General features: G+C 50.5%; 2 protein-coding genes across 3 annotated transcripts; both read right to left on the minus strand.

Moving 5' to 3' along the window:
• Positions 1 to 2: 2 nt before the first annotated feature.
• IFI35 (interferon induced protein 35) lies at positions 3 to 10,009 on the minus strand. 2 transcript variants are annotated; one of them, XM_008701327.2, is made up of 7 exons: positions 9,792 to 10,008; positions 1,722 to 1,820; positions 1,231 to 1,378; positions 1,052 to 1,158; positions 771 to 957; positions 559 to 665; positions 3 to 349 (listed from the first exon to the last, which is right to left on the minus strand). In XM_008701327.2, the coding sequence occupies exons 1-7, from the start codon at positions 9,801 to 9,803 to the stop codon at positions 158 to 160; spliced, it is 852 nt and encodes a 283-aa protein (XP_008699549.2). In that variant the 5' UTR covers positions 9,804 to 10,008; the 3' UTR covers positions 3 to 157. The 2 variants fall into 2 exon arrangements, with proteins under 2 accessions (XP_008699549.2, XP_040496496.1); XM_040640562.1 differs by lacking the exon at positions 1,722 to 1,820 and having other exon boundaries at positions 9,792 to 10,009.
• Positions 10,010 to 11,647: 1,638 nt separating this feature from the next.
• RPL27 (ribosomal protein L27) lies at positions 11,648 to 14,802 on the minus strand. Its single transcript, XM_008701326.2, has 5 exons — positions 14,699 to 14,802; positions 14,378 to 14,460; positions 13,242 to 13,411; positions 11,846 to 11,956; positions 11,648 to 11,738 (listed from the first exon to the last, which is right to left on the minus strand). Exons 2-5 carry the CDS (start codon positions 14,456 to 14,458, stop codon positions 11,690 to 11,692), a joined length of 411 nt encoding a protein of 136 aa, XP_008699548.1. The 5' UTR covers positions 14,459 to 14,460; positions 14,699 to 14,802; the 3' UTR covers positions 11,648 to 11,689.
• Between the last annotated feature and the right edge of the window lie 3,825 nt (positions 14,803 to 18,627).

An 18,627-nucleotide genomic window follows, 5' to 3' on the forward strand; every position in this document is an offset into this window, starting at 1 on the left:
AAGACGGTCACGCCACTTTTATTGCTCTTGGGCAGCATTTCACAAGCCATAATCCCTGCCGCTGTTGACCTGCACGATCTCCTGCGCCCGCGCACCCAACCCCAGCCTGGCTCGAGAGGCTTGGTGGAGGGGGGCGGGCTATGAGGAGGGCAGGCTCTCAGCCCGAGGTGGCGGTGAAGACTGCCAGGCCCCGCTGTCCCGGGGGCACGACTCTCAGGGACTCCACCTCCCCACCTCCACGGGAGGGCTTCTGGAAGTGGATCTCCAGGATGTCCTGCAGCTCCGGGCCATCCAGGACATCGGGAATGTTGAGCACTAGCACTGACCGGGGCACCGGCCGGACCTCGATCTGAAAAAGGAGCCAGAAGATGGGGAAAGGCTCCTGAGAGTCAGGGACTGGGGGCGGGCCAGACGCCTGGGGGCAGGGGAGGAACAAGGAGGCCAGAGACGCTGGCAATGGGGAGGGGAGTGGGGTTTGGGGACTCTGTTCCTTTCTTGGGCAAGTATCTGGCAGGCAGGCGCCTGGCCCAGCCCCCGATTCTCTATCTTCCCACTTACCTCAGCCTTCTGGATCGCCCCACTGAGGTAGGGAGAGACTCTCAAAGGGAACTTTTGGCTGCCCAGTGGCACTGTGAAGTCGCCAACCTGGCACAGGTACTGGGCCACTGCGGGGAGAGAGAGGGGTGGACCTCTAGCATCAGGGGCTCTGCTCTCCTGGGGTCTGAGGCCTGAGGACTCCATCAGCCCAATCTCGGGGGCAGGGCCCTCACCTGCGTCCTTAGCGAAACCCAGAACGACACCCCCGCGCAGGAGCTCCCGAGTCTCCACATCGCCACCCCCATTCCTGGTCTTGCCAAAGAAGATCTCCAGCTTGTCCAGCAGCTCCTCCTCACTCAGCTGGAGGCCGGCAGGAAACCCGCTGACCAGCACGCTCTGCCTGCTTACCTGAGTGGACACCTAGGGGTGGACAGGAAGGAGAGATCCGGCCCCACTGCCCGGGACCCAAGCGAACTGCAGTCCCTGCATGGCCCAGGACCCCGCCGCTCGTCACCTGGATGGAGGTCACCACGGGCAGCTCCAGAGCCTGAACCTGCACCCGCAGCCGGCATTCCTCCACGCGGATCTCGTGCTCCTTTCGCTGCAGCACCCTCTCGGCCACTGGGGCGGGGGCGCAGGGTCAGTGCTGGGAAGCCACCCTGCCTCCCGCCCGGGGCCTCTGGGAGAACTCACCGTTGGGGTCATCGAAGGTGATCAGAGCAGAGCCTCCGGGCAGAGGGTAGCAGATCCGCACTTTGGAAACCAGACACTTGGGCGCTTCCTGGCCCTGCTGAGTGTGTCCTCGGAACACCAGGGGGATCGCAGGTACCCCGAATGGGACCTGGAGGTGGGGGAGGGGAGGCTGATGCAGCCTTCAAGGGTGGGAGACGCCCCACCCCTGCCCCTCAGGAGGAAAGTGTTCCATGTGATCCATGCCAGGGACGAATACATTGATTGATTGAAAGAAGAGCGGGATAAATGAGATGAACGCAGGTCAAGCCTGTACTCGCACTTTAGACCCAAGATCTTAGCTTGTCCTCACATAACCCTGCAAGTTCGGTAGCTCCACTTTACAGATGAGAGGACAGGTCCAGAGAGTTCAAGCCACATACTCAGGCGACACAGCAAGGAGAGAAACGAACTTCTAGTTCTTCCTCCCAGGCCACACCCCTCCCCCAGCCTACCTGGTCTCGGGCTGGGTCCCCGAGCGCCCCCCTCTGCTTCTGCAGCTCCTGCAGCCTGCTCTTCAGTCTGGCCTGCTCCTCCCGAAGGGCACCGAGGGCCTGTTAGAGCCGTGGGGAAATGAGCACACACCCATCTGCCTTCCCGGAGAAGGAGCCCAGGGCAAGGGGGCCTACTGGGGACTGTCCCACAGCAGAGCTGGGACTCAGCTCCAGAACAGCCCAGCCCTGCTCCCCTGCCCCGGGCTGGTCCTGGCCTGCTCTCCTCAGGACTTGGCCGGCCTCATCCCTGGGGGCCTCTGGGGGGCGCCCGAGGAGCCCTGGCAGCAGCCACAGCTGGTTCTTTGCAGGAGACCTTGCTTTTAACAAACACGGAGCTCCTGCTGAGGGGTGCTGGGCACTGACACAGGGAGACACAGGGACAAGAGACCAGCCCTTGGGTCTGCAGGAAACGCTACCCAAGACCACGTGTACGTTCACACAATGGACTGTGGAGGACATCTGGAGTATGGAGGAGGGATCATCCCGTAGGGCTTAACATCAGTAGGGAGGCCTCCAGAAGGAGTGGGGGCTTAGAGTGGCAAAATGTCATACTATTAGCTAACATTTATTAAGCACTTACTGTATGTCAGGCACTGTGCCAAACTTTTTTTTTTTTTTAAGAGTTTATTTATTTATTTGACAGACAGCCAGCGAGAGAGGGAACACAAGCAGGGGGAGTGGGAGAGGAAGAAGCAGGCTCCCAGCAGAGAAGCCTGATGTGGGGCTTGATCCCAGATCGCCGGGATCACGCCCTGAGCCGAAGGCAGACGCTTAACGACTGAGCCACCCAGGCGCCCCATGTGCCAAGCTTTTTATATGGATTGTATCACTCGATTCTTGAAACCACACTATGAGATAAATTCCCTCTTTACCTTATTTTACCGATGAAGAAACCAAAGCTCAGAGATGTTAGTGACTTGCCCAAAGTCATTCAACCCTATGCAGTCTGACTCCAGACTGCTAATCTGTGCTCTCCAGTGAAGAAATCAAGGCCCCCCCCAAAAGAAATCAAGCCCAGAGTGGGGGAGCAGTTTACTCCACATCTCCCAGCTTGTCCCTTGACTGCCACTCTTTCCACTGTACCAAGCAGCCTTTCAGACTGAGTGTGATTTGAAGCAGGTCCAGAGACAGAGAGTGACAACATGGGCAAGGGAATGACAGCAGCGATACGAATAAATGCACCTTTGTTTCTGGGATGGGATAGACGTTAGCTGGCAGGGTTCACTCTGTGGTTGGGAAGCCTGATAAATAAGGTCAGCTCAGAGAAGCGTGAGCTCACTTGGGAAGGCGGGACTCTGTCCTAGTCATCTCTGTACCCCCAGTGTTTAGCAGAGTCCCTGGCACAAAACAGGCATTCAGTCAATGTGTGTTGAATGAATGAATGAATGCAGTGAATGAATGCCAGAATGGGAGCATATTACAGAGGGCACTGAAGACATTCAGTGTGAGTTCACTGTTTTTAAGCAGAGGAAAGCTAGGCCTTGACCAAATAATGCTGGTTTATGAGTAGTGAGAAAGGTACGCAGTTCTTTATATTTCTACAAATAAGGTGTCTTTAAGGGACAGTTAGATGACATCAATGAGTCCAAGGAGTCAGTGTAGATAATAGGGAGTGCTGGGACTCACAAACTGGAGAGAGCATGTCCCCACTAAAGTGGCAGCCTCTTCTCAGCTCCAGCCAAGATTTTCTCACATGGGAATGTGGTTCCGGTATCCTATATCTTCCTTTTTTTTCTTTTTTAAAGACTTTATTTATTTATTTGTCAGAGAGACAGAGAGAGAGCACAATCAGGGGGAGTGGCAGGCAGAGGGAGAAGCAGGCTCCCCACTGAGCTGGGAGCCCGATGCGGGACTTGATCCCAGGACCCTGGGATCATGACCTGAGCCGAAGGCAGACACTTAACTAAGCCACCCAGGCATCCCTATCTTCCCAATTAAAAAAAAAAGACTTTATTTTATTTATTTATTTGACAGAGAGAGAGAGCGCATGAGCGGTAGGAGGGATGGAGGGGAAAGGAGGAGGAGGGGGAAAGAATCTCAAGCAGACTCTGTGCTGAGCGTGGAGCCCAACGTGGGGCTTAATCTCATGACCCTGAGATCATGACATGAGCCAAAACCAAGAGTTGGTCGCTCAACCGACTGAGCCACCAGGGCGCCCCAATAAATATAGAGTTTTTAAAAGAACCATTCAAGCAGGGGAGTTCAGATCTGATATCAGTAGGAGATGGGGAGCTAGTGAAGATTTCTGAGGGGGGCTGAGGGGGTGGGCACGGTGGTTAAGAGAGCAGTTTGGCAGCCATGGCAGGATGAACCCAAGCAGCGGGGTTCATCCCATTAATAAAGGAGTGAGACTCTGAGGTTCTAATTCCCACTGACGTGGCAGGAGCTGAGCTGGGCCGCTGGCAGTGGGCATGTGCGGGTAGGCACATTTCATGAGGAAAGCTCCAGGACTCTGGATGTTTCTAGTAAGGAGGCAGCGGGGACAAACTGGAGAGATGATGCCAAGAGTGTAGACCTGGGTGTCAAGAGTTTGATAAAAAGCCAGGGACCCAACAGGCAAGGAAGTGAGCTGGTGGTTACTGGGGGCTTGCTAGGTGCTGGGCACAGCTGGACCCCACCTCAATTTAAGAATCACAGAACTGTCCCCTGTCTCCAGCTCCCAACTGGAACTTCTCTCTTGTAGGGCCCTCTGAAGGACAACACAGGCTGATCATCGTCACTTACATGAATTCACTTCACGCACTTGGTAACAGGGTCTCCTAAACACAAGCCAATGAGCATCTGCTGCTCCGCGGAAAAGAATTGCAATTCATTCTACATGGAGCTCGTTGACGGACTGCAAATGCTGGATACTCTAGCGCTGGGGTAATGATTTAAGGTTAATTTTGACTACCTACATACTTCTGCCTTACTTGCCAACTTTACAATGTAACTGCCCCATGAGATAAGCTCTCATGCTGTCTATGTTCATCACAGGGGTATTGGGAGGCAGTTCCGTGTAACAGTTAAAAGCACAAACTCTGGGACCAAACTCCTGGGGCTTACATCCAGCTCCTCTTAGTACTGCAAGACAATGAGCAAGTTATGGAACTCTGTGCCTTGGTTTCCTCATCTGTAAAATGGGCGTAATAGCAATTTCCACCTATATATAATTTTGTCGGAAACAATGGTGCCTGGCACATAATGTGTGCTATGTTGAATGCTTTCTATTTTATTAAATCTCTCTCTCTTTTTTTTAAGATTTATTTATTTGAGAGAGAAAGCGGGCGAGTGTGTGAGGGGAGGGGGAGGGGGAGAGGGAGAGAGAAAATCTCAGGCAGACTCTGTGCTGAGCGTGGAGCCCATTGTGGGACTTGATTCCATGACCCTGAGATCATGACCTGGGCCAAAATCAAGAGTCGGACGCTTAACTGGCTGAGCCGCCCAGGCGCCCCTGTTAATCCTCATTTTATAGAAGAGGAGCCTGAAGTTTGTCAGGGTTAATTAATGGGCCAAAGAAAGTCAAACCCCAGGCCGTTGACGACACAGGGTCAAGACAGGATTTGGTGCAGAGGACTCTAGGTTGGAACGGCCTGTGGTGATGGAAGAAGCCAAAGGGCAGGAGGAACTCTTTCAGGGACAGAGCCTTAAAAATGTAACCCTCGAGGATACCTAGTCAGGGGTCAGGGGAGACGAAAGGAATGGCAGAGGAAAAACCAAAAAGAAGAAGAAGAAGAAGAAGGCCTGGCCAAAGATAAGGAGGGCCAGGGCCAGGACTGGGGACTGTCAGAGACACGGGGGGAGGGGGATGGAGCAGCGCTCCAAGGAAAGGAGGCTAGAAGAAGCCCACGCGCTCATTTGCTTTCTCATTCACTCCTTCAACAACTAGCTACTGAGCTTCTACCGGGTGCCAGGCACTGCTCCAGACTCTGGAAACACAGCGGTGAACAGAACAGACACAACTTCTGGGGCGCCTGGGTGGCTCAGCGGTTAAGCGTCTGCCTTCGGCTCAGGGTGTGATCCCGGCGTTCTGGGATCGAGCCCCACATCAGGCTCCTTCGCTATGAGCCTGCTTCTTCCTCTCCCACTCCCCCTGCTTGTGTTCCCTCTCTCGCTGGCTGTCTCTATCTCTGTCGAATAAATAAATAAATAATCTTAAAAAACAACAAAACCAGACACAACTTCCTTGTGGAGTTTATATTCTAGAGGATGAGCCCGACAATAAACAGATAAATAAAATCTACAGTGTGCTAGTGGTACGTGTTGTGGACACAAACCAAGCAGGGGGAGGAGAGAGAACGTTGGAGTACATCTGAAATGGGTGATCAGAGCAGGCCTTGCTGAGACGACACTGGATCATTTACTTGAAGGACATGCAGGAGCAAGCCATGTGTACATGGGGGGAGAGTTCTATGCAGAGGAACAGCAAGTGCAAAGGCCCTGAGATGGGAGTTTGTCGGGCGGATCTGAGGGATAGCAAGGAAGCCAATGAGTAGGAGCAGAGGAATTGAGGGGACGGTGGCCGGAGATGAAGTCACAGAGGAAACAGGGTCGGACCATGCAGGGCCTCTTATACAATGTGGGGTGGGAAGTCACAGACAGGCTTAAAAGTTAACAGGTTGACTTGGCTGTTGTGTGACTAGACTGATGTGGGGAAAGGGCACAAGCGGGGAGGCCACCGAGGAGGCATTACAGTGTCCAGGAGAGCCACGTTGGTGGCTTGGACCAGGTGGGAGTAATGGAGGCGGTGAGGGGCAGTGGAGTCTAGATTGGCTGAAGTCGCAGATGGATTGGAAATAGAGTGTGGAAGAAAGAGAGGAGCCTGGGATGACTCCAAGCTTTTTGGCTTGAGCAACTGGAGGGAATGAGAGCCATTTTCTGAGATGGGGAAGGCCGTGGGTGGAAGAGATTTCGGGCAGAAAACAAAGGGCTTATTTTGAACATACCGGGTATGCAGTGCCTATTTGACATGTCAGTAGAGACGGGGCGGGGGGTAGCAGTTGCCTCTAGGGATCTAGTACTCAGGGAAGATGTCCGGCCGGAAGGAAATGTGTGGGGATTATTCATGCAGGGGAGACAGAGTCACAAAACTAAGTAAGATCACAAGAGAGTCTCACAACTCCATGAGAGCAACAGCGAGGGAGGTACAGACATAGAGAGGTCCAAGGGCTGATTTCTGGGGCTCCCACCAGTAAGAGGTCAGGGGAACAAAGAAGCACCAGCCAAGGAGAATGCAGAGGAGGGGTCAGTGAACCTGGAGGGAGAACGGGAGTGTGAAGAAAGGGTTCACGGAAGAGGAGCCCGCAGCTGTGCTAAATCTGCTAACAGGCCAACTAAGATGATGACCGAATTCAGAATGACCTCTGAGGGGCGCCCGGGTGGCTCAGTCGTTAAGCGTCTGCCTTCGGCTCAGGGCGTGATCCCGGCGTTGTGGGATCGAGCCCCGCATCAGGCTCCTCCACTGGGAGCCTGCTTCTTCCTCTCCCACTCCCCCTGCTTGTGTTCCCTCTCTCGCTGGCTGTCTCTATCTCTGTCAAATAAATAAATAAAAATCTTAAAAAAAAAAAAAAAGAATGACCACGGAGACTGAGCGACAAAAAACCAGTCCTACTTATAAGGAAATAGCCAGAAGTTATGTACAACGATTATTATTGTGGCTTTATTTAAAACAGACAAAAAGAGGGGTGCCTGGGTGGCTTGGCCAGTAGAGCATGCAGCACGTGACTCTGGATCTCAGGGTCTGAGTTCAAGCCTCACATTGGGTGTAGAGCTTACATTAAGAACAAAACAGGGAGGCCTGGGTGGTTCAGTTAGTTGAGCGACTGACTCTTGGTTTTGGCTCAGGTCATGATCTCAGGGAGGTGAAATTGAGCCCCACACTGGGCTCCACGTTCAGTGAGGAGTTTGCTTGAAATTCTTTCCCCCTCCATCTCTCCCCCCTGCTCATGATTGAGCTCTCTCTCTCAAATAAATTAAATTAAATCTTTTTCTAAAAACGGCAAGATAGGGACGTCTGGGTGGCTCAGTTAGTTAAGCATCTGCCTTTGGCTCAGGTCATGATCTCAGGGTCCCACATCGGGCTCTTTGCTCAGCAGGGAGCCTGCTTCTCCCTCTGCCTGCCGCTCCCCCTGCTTGTGCTCTGTCTCTCTCTCTGACAGATAAATAAAATCTTTAAAAAAACAAAAACAAAACAATAAAAAAACAAAACTGACAAAAAGAAATCTACATATCCAACAACAGAGGAATAGCTAAATAAATATATCATGCAGCAATTAAAAGACATAGAACATTTAACGATATGAAGAAATGTTCACAATAAGCCAAAAATGCAAGATATAAAACTGTATAGAAGTATAATCCCTATTCTGTTGATTTAAAAAGTTTTACTTCGTAAGGACCTTATTAACATACAAAAATGCGGGGCGTGCCTGACTGGCTCACTCTAGGAAGAGCATGAAACTCTTGATCTCAGGGTCATGAGTTCGAGCCCCACATTGGGTGTAGAGATTACTTTTAAAAAATATAAAATATTTTAAAAAATTAAAAGGCATAAAAAAACTCTGGGCAGACACCAAAATGTTATTATTATTTTTTTTAAGATTTTATGTATTTATTTGTCAAGAGAGGGAGAGAGCACAAGCAGGGAGAGTGGCAGGCAGAGGGAGAAGCAGGCTCCCTGCTGAGCAAGGAGCCGGACAGACGAGGGATCAGTCCCAAGACCCTGGGATCATGACCCTAGCCAAAGGCAGATGCTCAACCGACTAAGCCACCCAGGCGTCCCCCAAAATGTTATTAATAGAGGTCGTCTCTCAATAATGAACTTAGTGTGATTAAAAGAAAAGTTTCCTGAACCCACCTTTCAATATGAAAGGCCCTTTAAGGGAGTAGTTTTGGCAGAGGTAGACGATGGGGCTGAATCAAGATAATCATGGGAACTGAGGTTCTGAAAGGTTGGCAGTAACATTAACAATCAGTGTGCTAAGTCTTTATGGGTTTATGGATTATCTGCTTTAACTTTTTAATTTAATTTAATTTAATTTTTAAAAGATTTTGTCAGAGAGAGAGCACAAGCAGGGGGAGAAGCAGACTCCCCGCTGAGCAGGGAGCTCCACACGGGACTCCACCCCAGGACCCCGGGATCATGACCTGAGCTGAAGGCAGATGCTTAACCAACTGAGCCACTCAGGCATCCCTTTTTTTTTTCTTTTTTTTTTAAGTAATCTCTACACCTAACGTGGGGCTTGAACTCACAACCCCGAGATCAGGAGTTGCCCCATTCCACCAACTCAGCCAGCCAGGCACCCTGAGCCTGTGATCTTTCTTATTACATTTGTGGGGCAAATGAAAGATTCCCCAGCAAGACATCTGTGTGTTTGTAACAGATGGGGGAAGAGCAGGGAGGGAAAGGCTGAAGAAGCTGGAGAGGGGAGGAGACTCATTTATTCCACAGCGGCTCATGGAGTGCCGACTGCATCAGACACAGTGCTGGCCTGTCTAGGGATCAAGGGCGAACAGGCTAGACAGGGGGCCAGTCTTAGTCCGGCAGGAGTCGGGGCATTCACAGGTCAGGCAGGGGAAGACTACAGCACGCAGGGGTTAGGTGAGCTCTTGGAAGAGGACCGCGTCTTCCTGTGACCCGGAAGAGGGCCCAGGGTTCCGCTGAAATGAACTGTAAGGCGAGCAACTGTCTGTTTCAACTCTAGGATAAAATATAAGGAGGGGAAGTTCGTTGGGTAAGATCTCAGGAGATAAGGGTGTGAATGAGTCTTAGCTTTTGGGTCACAGAACCCTTTAAGTATCTAATGAGAACTGTGAATTCTCTCAGAAAACCGCAGCCACACAAGGAATCCTTGGGCTTCCGAGGTGCAGGTTACAGGACTGTCTCCGAGGCAGTGCGCTGGGGGAGAGGTGATCCCAGCCGTTTCTCCGCGGACGTTTAGCAGGTCTCAGCGCCGGGCGGGGAGGCTTGGCCCCGGCCCCTGAGACACCTGCCCACTCCCCGCCGAGAGGAATGCTCCTCGGCTTCCCCCCCACCCCCCACTCCTCGCTTACGGCATCATCCATCACTGACACGGGCCTGGGGTCCGGTTGACCAGAGCTGAGGCTTCAGAGCTGGGCACGAAGTGGCCGTGTCCCTTGTAACTAAACTCTTGCTTGGACCTTCGGAGGCGGCTTCGTCCCCTCCAAGCCGGGCCTGAGATACGCTTCGGAGGGTTCTGCCTGCAGAATTCGCTTCCACTTTCATTTCAGCCAAACCCCTGCCGCCGAGGTTTACACGCCCCCGGCTGGCTTCCCCGCCCCTGGGAGGAGACCTTCTGGGCTTGGGAGCTGACCTCACCGCCTTGAGGCCTGAGGGGAAGCCACCCACAAACAGCAAACAGAATGTGGACCCCAGTCAACCGCTCGTTCCCAGGCTGTTAATCCCGGTACAAGCCTGTCGGTAGAATCTTGTCTGCTGGGGGCGCCTGGGTGGCACAGCGGTTAAGCGTCTGCCTTCGGCTCAGGGCGTGATCCCGGCGTTCTGGGATCGAGCCCCACATCAGGCTCTTCTGCTGTGAGCCTGCTTCTTCCTCTCCCACTCCCCCTGCTTGTGTTCCCTCTCTCGCTGGCTGTCTCTCTCTCTGTCAAATAAATAAATAAAATCTTTAAAAAAAAAAAAAAGAATCTTGTCTGCTGTGAAGGTATTTCCCCGGAGCAGACTAACGAAGGGTGACTGAGAAACGCGAGCGGGCCGGTTAAGCCTGGGCACGTTCACGGAGCCCTACTAACGGCCGGCCGCCTGGGGGGCTCTTCCGTGCCCAGCACGGCATCCGCCTCACGGGAGTTAACTCGATCTTCCCAACCACCCCACAAAGGTGGTTGTTTTTGACATTTTCCGGGTGGGATTCTCAACTTCGGAAGCAGGGAATTGTAGAAAGCTGGCTTGAGGTCATGCGGCTGTAAGTCAAGCGGTAACCAAACCAGGCTGGAACAGTATTTGAACTTGGGCCTCGAGGTAGAGTGGGAATTTTAAGTTTCTAGTCAGAGGGTTTGAATTTGCTTCCATTTGTGACTGAGTAGGCAAGCTGCTTCGTCTGTCTCGAGATGCCCAATACTTAAGGGTGAGGAATTAAACGAGAACACATAGGATACAGTGCACAACAGACTTTCCTAGTATCCAGTCCAGGATTTTGAGTCATTTACAGACCCAGCCCTTTCCCCAGATCCCAGGTGGATGTGTGCCAAGCGCTGTGCTTGGTGAATACACCTGTTTGACTCCTCCTTCCCTCGAGGGACTTAGAACCGGCTCAGCTGGAAAGCTTTTACCAGCACAGCAGGGGCACAGGTGTCCAGTGGAAGGTAAAATGCCAGACGGAAGGGCCAAATACCCTTCCGGCAACAGGGGTGACACAACAGTGCCCAAGGCCCTTGAATCACACTGTTTTTTGCTGGTCTCTGCTAGCCAGGCCGTTTGGGGACCTCTCCTGATCTCACTAGGAATGGTTCTTCTGGGGCTCAGGCCTTCATTAGTCCCACCCCATCCTCTAGAGCAGCTCTCCAGGGTGGGCGTCATCAGAGAAGCACCAGTGTCAGCAGATAACTTTCCAGATGTTCTGATCTACTAAATCTCGAAGTGGGACTACGGCACTTTGTGGTTGGTTTGAGATCCTCAGACTGGTGGCTCTCTATCCACTCTGCACCTGTCAGGAGTACTCCTTTTTGGGGAAACAGTTCAGTAGCTCACACCTTGCCCACCGAGGGTGTCCAAATGATGAAAAGGATGACCAGGTTGAGGACAGAAGTTGTCCAAGTCTCACAAAGGCATTACTTTCTGTATCTTCCCGCAGCCTCTCACCCACCACCCAATGTCTCATCATAGGAAGTTCTTCCTTCCCAGTCTAAGAATACATGCCGCAGGCAGACAGGGATTTTTTTGTTTTTGGTATTTTTAATGACTGAAAACAAAACATCTAAAACCGCAGCTTCTGGAAGAACCACTTGTTCTTGCCGGTCTTGTACCTAGAAGGGGGAAAAAAGGACACCATTGAAAAAAACAGTGAAACCAAATTCCCCTCATGGTAGATAGGGCCACCATACTCCAATATCCACCACCAAAGTCTATTTACCTCTCCTCGAACTTGACCTTGGCCTCTCGTCGGGCCTTGCGTTTAAGAGCAGGGTCTCTGAAGACATCCTTGTTGACGACAGTTTTATCCAAGGGGATATCCACAGAGTACCTGGGGATAATGGTGGGGAGGTTAAGGGCAGCCCACACGCTTCCAGGGCCCTTCACACAGCCCAAGGACTCCTGGGACACTGGGGTGTCAGGGTCTGTCTCCATAGGAGCAATCCATAGGAGCTGTGCCAAAGACCCGAGAATATTCTTCAGAAATTCCCAATTTAAAAGGACTCCTTTACATGGACTCAAACCACTGAAATACTTCACATTTCACTCTCAACTTTCCACAGTGACCATTTTTCTAGCTAAGGCCTGTCACTTTATTAGAGCTCCTTCACTGTGATCATGGCGGCTGGCCAGCTTTCTATCTGGAGTCATTTTATTTAGTGCTGTTCGAGTTGTGCCCGGGCAGGGGCAGCCTCACTGCTGACAGTACAAAAGCTGGACGGCTAGCTGCCGAGGTCTCACTGCTTCCCAGCACCTAAGTAACAGCTCTGCCCTTTTCAGACAGCTTACAAGTAAACACGCAGCCCCTGGCAGCACACTGTAAGGCACACACTGCTGGGTTCTGCCATTCATTATTCAGGACCCTCAACCATTGTACTTCCGTATAACCTACGCACCAAGACAGTGTGTATGCCGCACGATACTGCGGAAGGCCAGGGACTGAAGGGCTTGGCAGCCCAGTGGAAATAGTTGGTGGAGGGAGGCTTGCTGCCTTTACCTACCAACCATTTTGGGAAGCCTTCAATAAGTATCCTGGAAAGTGGAAGAGTGGCAGAGAGGCAGGCCAGATCCAGTGCCCGTGTTTACTCTGAATGTGAACAAATGAAACGATCTTTACCCAACACTTAAAAAGAATTTTCAGGTGAGGAGACAGATAAAGGGCAAGCTTGGAAGAGATTTTCCATCCTGCTTGGCCAAGTCAGGGAAGTCATCACAGAAAATGGTACAACACAGCTCCACACTGGACTAAAGAAGCAACACTGGAAACCACCACCACTTCGTAAGTGACACATGAAAATGATGTCTCTTCCCCACACTAGAATGGTTGCAAGGTTGTCTCCTTATTCAGCAGGGCAGAGAGGGGCAAAAAGAAAGTCCCGTCATTCCCATCCCTGCTTTGAAGATTTTATTTGAGAGAAACAGAGAGAGAGGGAGGGAGGGAGAGAGGGAGCAAGCGAGCACAGAGAGAGTGAGAAAGAGAAGCAGACTCCCTGCTGAGCAGGGAGCCCTTTGAGGACTCGATCTCAGGACCCTGGGATCATGACCTGAGCCGAAGGCAGACTCTTAACCAACTGAACCACCGAGGCACCCCTCATTCACATTTTTGAAATGCTCACCTTGTGGGCATGAGATGATTGTAGTTATAAACTTTCACAAAAGACTTGATCTTTGACCTCTTGGCGATTTTCTTCTTGCCCATGGCGGCTGTCACTTTGCGGGGATAGCGGTCAATTCCAGCCACCAGAGCATGGCTGTAGGGACGGTCTGAAGTGCCATCATCAATGTTCTGAACAAGCAAAAATCACATGTCACTGACTGAGGGCCTACTTAGGCCCTGTGCTAGATGTGGGGCATGTATAAAAGAAACACGCCGGCTCCCAGGTCTGAGACCCACGACGGGAAAAACCACACAAAGCGGTCCTGAGCACTGTGCTACGCAGCACAAAGAGTAATAGGTAAGGGTCGTATTCATTCCCACAAGAACCCGGGAAGGCTCCTGGGAGCTAAGAGATTTAAAAGGAACAATATTAACACTGACGGAGTTGCTTGCTTTGTAGTATCAAGCACTGGTGCTAAGGACTTCGCATCTCTTAACTTCCCCTACGGTTGCACTGTTGGTGGGGGATCCAGGCAGGACTCCAAAACTGGCAGTCTGGCTCCAAAAACCAGTCTCAGATTAGGGGGGAAAGGGAACAAAGGCTGCCAGAAGCAGGTGTGTGTGTGGTCAGAGCTTAGGGAGCTCTCACCAGAGGCTACAAAATGTAGGCAGAAGGCCAACAGTGAGGGGTAGAATATGCTAAGTGATCATTTGGACTAGAAACAATTTCTCCTCTTTTTACAGACTTCCAGCCGCAGCACTTAACATTTTTATCTCAGTTGAATTACTTAGGGTCTCTACACGTTAGCAATAGAAAGGAATCCCCTAGGTGACTTCAAGGACTGGACATGGCAACACCAGCAAGGCGATGCCAGACACCAAGCGAGCGCTCGATACACGTTGGCCACTATTATTTTTAAAAATCTCCTTGACAGAGGACGCCTTGTGTGTTAGGCGCCCAGCTCCACTCCCATTTGCTTCTCCCTTTTTGCACCCTCCTCTCTCAAAAGCCCTCACGCATTCACCCCCCCCCCACAATGCTCAGGGACGAATACCCCGCCAAGCTAGCTCCTGAATTCCAAGCTTGCAGGTCCTCCGAAACCGGCCCAACTCCCGGGAAGCAAGCGCGCCGCAGAGGCTCGAGAGGCTCGTTACCTTCACGATGACCGCTTTGCGTCCGGAGTAGCGTCCGGCCAGGACCAGCACCACCTTCCCGGGTTTCATGAACTTGCCCATCTCTGCAGAGGAAGGAGAAGGGGCCCATCAGAAACGCGCAAGCCGAGGCTGGGGCCCGGAAACTGACGCTGCGCTCTCTGCCATCTCGGCCCAAGCCGCCCGCGGGCCCTGCTCGTAGGACAAGACCGCCACGAAGCCGCCAGACACCGAGCAGGGGAAAGCGCCCGGCGCCGCCCGGCAACTCCACCCCAGGCCGCGGATGGCGGCGGATTGGAACATCCTACCCAAACCTCTACTCACCGACACCAGCACTCGAGCCTACAGCAGAAAGGAAGAAAGGACACTTCCGCTAACCTTTCACCCCGGGGTGCGTTGATCTCACTTCCGGCCACGCCCCTCAAGCCTGCCCCGCCTCTCGAAATCCGTTGTGGGCGGAAGAAGCTTTAGCGGGGAGAGCGGACCCTGGGCGCTCATTTATTCAAATCAAACTTTATTAGTAGCTTCGGCAGTGGGCAAGAGCAAAGGAGTCCCTTATTTCGCGGAGTTTGGGAGAACAAGGAACGCTCGAAAGAGCGCAGATTTTTGACTCCGCTGCTCTGCCGTACTCTTGGTTGTAGTTCCTTCCTCGGGCGCTAGGAGGGGACACAGTTTTAAATTGATATTTACGCCTTGCAAGAGTCCGCAAAAGAGGACTTCCGTTAGTGTGCACTCTTAGACGTAAGGAGGGAGAGACGAAGATCAATCAGGCAAGGGTGCCTATTCCCAATATTTGGAGTCTAGTGATGTCACAGAAATTACCGGCTAGAATAAGCAGTGAGGGAGGTGAGGGACGACGATGGTGATAATCACTGAGCACCTACTCTGTGCTAGGCTTTTTAGGTAAGTCCACAGCCTATTTAATTCTCACAACTCTGCATCTTGGGTATCTTCCTCCCATTTAGACATGGGGAAATTGAGATAAAAGAGGATAAGTTACCAATCCGAGGTTGACCCTGAGCAGTAGCATAGATGAGATTCAAATCTAGATTTGAACCCAGGTCTAGTTGGTTCTCCAAACTGAATTATTTTCCATCACTTACTGGAAGAGTGATTATATTATATTATATTATATTATATTATATTATATTATATTATATCATATCATATTAATTATATTGTATTATATTATTATTTTTTAAAGTAGACTCCATGCCCAAGGTGGGGCTTGAACACAGGACCTTGAGATCAAGAGTCACCATCCCTGGAAGTGTTTTTTGATGGTTCTTTAGTTGTCTTCTAAGTTCAAGAAAAAGGGAAACCATCTTACAGTTTTTGCTTATCTGAACATTGAAGCATCTACAGGATTGGTCTTAGGCAAGATGTGGGAACAATCATGGTTTCATCAATTCACTTCTTCTTTTTTTTTTTTAAGATTTTATTTATTTGACAGAGACAGCCAGCGAGAGAGGGAACACAAGCAGGGGGAGTGGAAGAGGGAAAAGCAGGCTCCTAGTGGAGGAGCCTGATGTGGGGCTTGATCCCAGAACGCTGGGATCACGCCCTGAGCCGAAGGCAGACGCTTAACGACTGCGCCACCCAGGCGCCCCTTATCAATTCACTTCTTAAGGCTCTCCAGGGACCAGTTTTCCCTGCAGCCCTCACAACCCTATTCCAGTAGTTTATCACAGTAATTATGTACTTACATTTCTATATTCCATTAAAATCTTTTGTTTTAATTTGGCATATGACATTTTAGAGTTGGAAGAGACCTCGGAGATCATCTACTCTGGCCTCTGAGAGGACAATTCTAGAGCAGCAAAGTCACAGAGATGGTGACAAAGAGTAATTTCTCATTCCCAACCCAGTGCTCTTCCCACTACGCCACACCAACCTGCCCATTTCCATCTTCATAGTCTGCTCCCAGCCTCCTCCTTATCTGCTGCTGCCTCTTTTGCTGTGTCTCTCTTGGAAAATAGAAACCAGATCCTGAAATCTCATAATTGCCTTGGACTCTTCTCACACTCTCCAAATCAAATTAGTACTAAATTTTCTGAATTTTTCGTTGTCTTTTAAATCTTTTGTGTCTTTTTCCACCTGCCCCCTCACCGATCCAGCCCCAGATCTTTTTCTTCTCCTCCTCAAACTTTTATGTGGGTCAGAATTGCTTGCTATGTTTATGAGAGATGGATTTCCAACCTGGGAGATAACAATTCCAGCCTGGAGTGGAGCCCTATGATCTATAGAGCTTATTTTGGGAAGCTTCCCTCAGCACAACTCTTCAATCCGCCATTTATGTGCTCGAAATTCTTCACGGGCTCTCTACACCAAAGTCTGAACGCACCTCTCCTTTCCTGCAGCCTAATTTCCTCACTTCTCCGCACCCTCTACTTGGGTGGTTCCATGTGTCTTTATTCTCCTCCACTGTAGCCAGGCAAAAATCCTATCCAAATCCACTCCAGAGTTCTCCTGGACAGAATCAATCTGTGCTCCCACAGCAGTCCAATCCATAGTCATCTTTATTATAGAACATATTTGGTTTGGGGGCGCCTGGGTGGCTGAGTCAGTTGGGCGTCCGGTCATAATGTTGGGGTCGTGAGATCGAACCCTGCATCACCGTGGAGTCTGCTTGGGTTTCTTTCTCCCTCTCCCTCTGCCCCTCCCCCCATGCTTGAGCACTCACTCTTTCTCAGATAAATAAATAAAAAAAATTTTAAAAAGTACATATTTGGTTTGGATCAGTGGTTCTCGAAGTGTGGTCCCCAGACCAGCTGCATCAGCATAAGCATAACCTGGAAACTTGTTAGGATTGCAAATTTTTGGGCCTCACCCCAGAGCTACTGAATAAAAAATCTCTGGGATGGGACCCAGCAATTTTTAACAAGCTACACAAAATCTCCAGTTGGTTTGGTATCTCCTTAGACTGTGTCTTCCTTGAGGGCAGGGGATATGTTTTGTTTTATTTATCTCTTTTCTCAGTATCTAGCCTGGCCCAGGCAACTGGCAGGCATTCAAGAATAAATGAATGCAGAACACCTTAGGAAACTTTTTTTTTTTTTTTTAAGATTTTAAGTAATCTCTGCACCCAATGTGGGGCTTGAATTTATAACCCTGAGATCAAGAATCACATGGTCTACCAACTGAGCCAGCCAGGTGCCCCCATCTTAGAAATCTTTAAGAAAGCTTTGCAGATCATACTTTTCTAACAGTGGAGGCTGCCCTGTATGGATACACATCCATGGCTCTTTTTCATTCTGTTCTTGCGTATGCTTAGACCTAGGCTGACTGTTTCCTTCTCTCCTCCCCTGTCCTGTGTGCCTCACCCCAAGCCAAGGACAGAACTCTGACTTAATAATGTGGATATCAATGACTACCAGCTATGACTATGGGATGCTGGCGGGATTGTCTGCGTTTCTACACATTGTCTTTATGTTTCGTGAAGAACTTGGTAGAGCAGTGGTGTCTGCCCATCTCTTTGTGGCCTAGTCCCTTGGCAGCAGCAATTTCTGGTGGGTATGTGGGAAATACCTTCTCTTCCCCAAAGTGATGGTGGAGTGAGGTGGTGGATAAAGGAGAGAGAGGAGCAAAAGATCTGGAAGCAGCATGATACAGTGAGATAACATGATAGGATTGGATCTGGATTCAGGCAACTTGAGTTCAAAATCTCAGCTCTTCCATCACAGAAACCTGAACAAAATGTTTTTTGTTTTTTGGGTTTTTTTCGTTTTGTTTTTGGACAAAATGTTTGACTTCAATATACTCAGCTATAAAATCGGGAAGATATTGTCCTGCCTTACAAGTAGTGAGAATTAAATTAGGATGACTTATGGGGAGCCTGGGTGGCTCATTCACTTAAGCATCCGACTCTTGGTTTCGGCTCAGGTCATGATCTCAGGTCTTGAGATCAAGCCCCATGTAGGGCTCCCCATTTGGGGATGAGGCTGGCGACGGGGGGAGTCTGCTTCTGGCCCTCTGCCCCTCCCCCTAACTCGTGCTCTCTCAAATTTTTTTTAAAAAATTAGGATGACTTAAAAATGCTTCCTGTGATCCTAACACAAAACCTTGTTACAAATTAGTCTTTGTGAGGATTAGAAAAAGGTAATCCTGGGGTGATCCAGGGCTGTGTGGTGTAGCTTTACCAGTTACCATCCACCCTACATGCTATCTAGACAAATGGATTTAAAAGTGCCCGCTCCAGGGGCGCCTGGGTCATGCAGTCGGTTGGGTGTCTGACTCTTGGTTTCGGCTTGGGT

This window comes from Ursus maritimus, unplaced genomic scaffold (genome assembly GCF_017311325.1).
Source record: "Ursus maritimus isolate PB19 unplaced genomic scaffold, ASM1731132v1 scaffold_24, whole genome shotgun sequence".
Classification (NCBI taxonomy): Eukaryota; Metazoa; Chordata; class Mammalia; order Carnivora; family Ursidae; genus Ursus; species Ursus maritimus.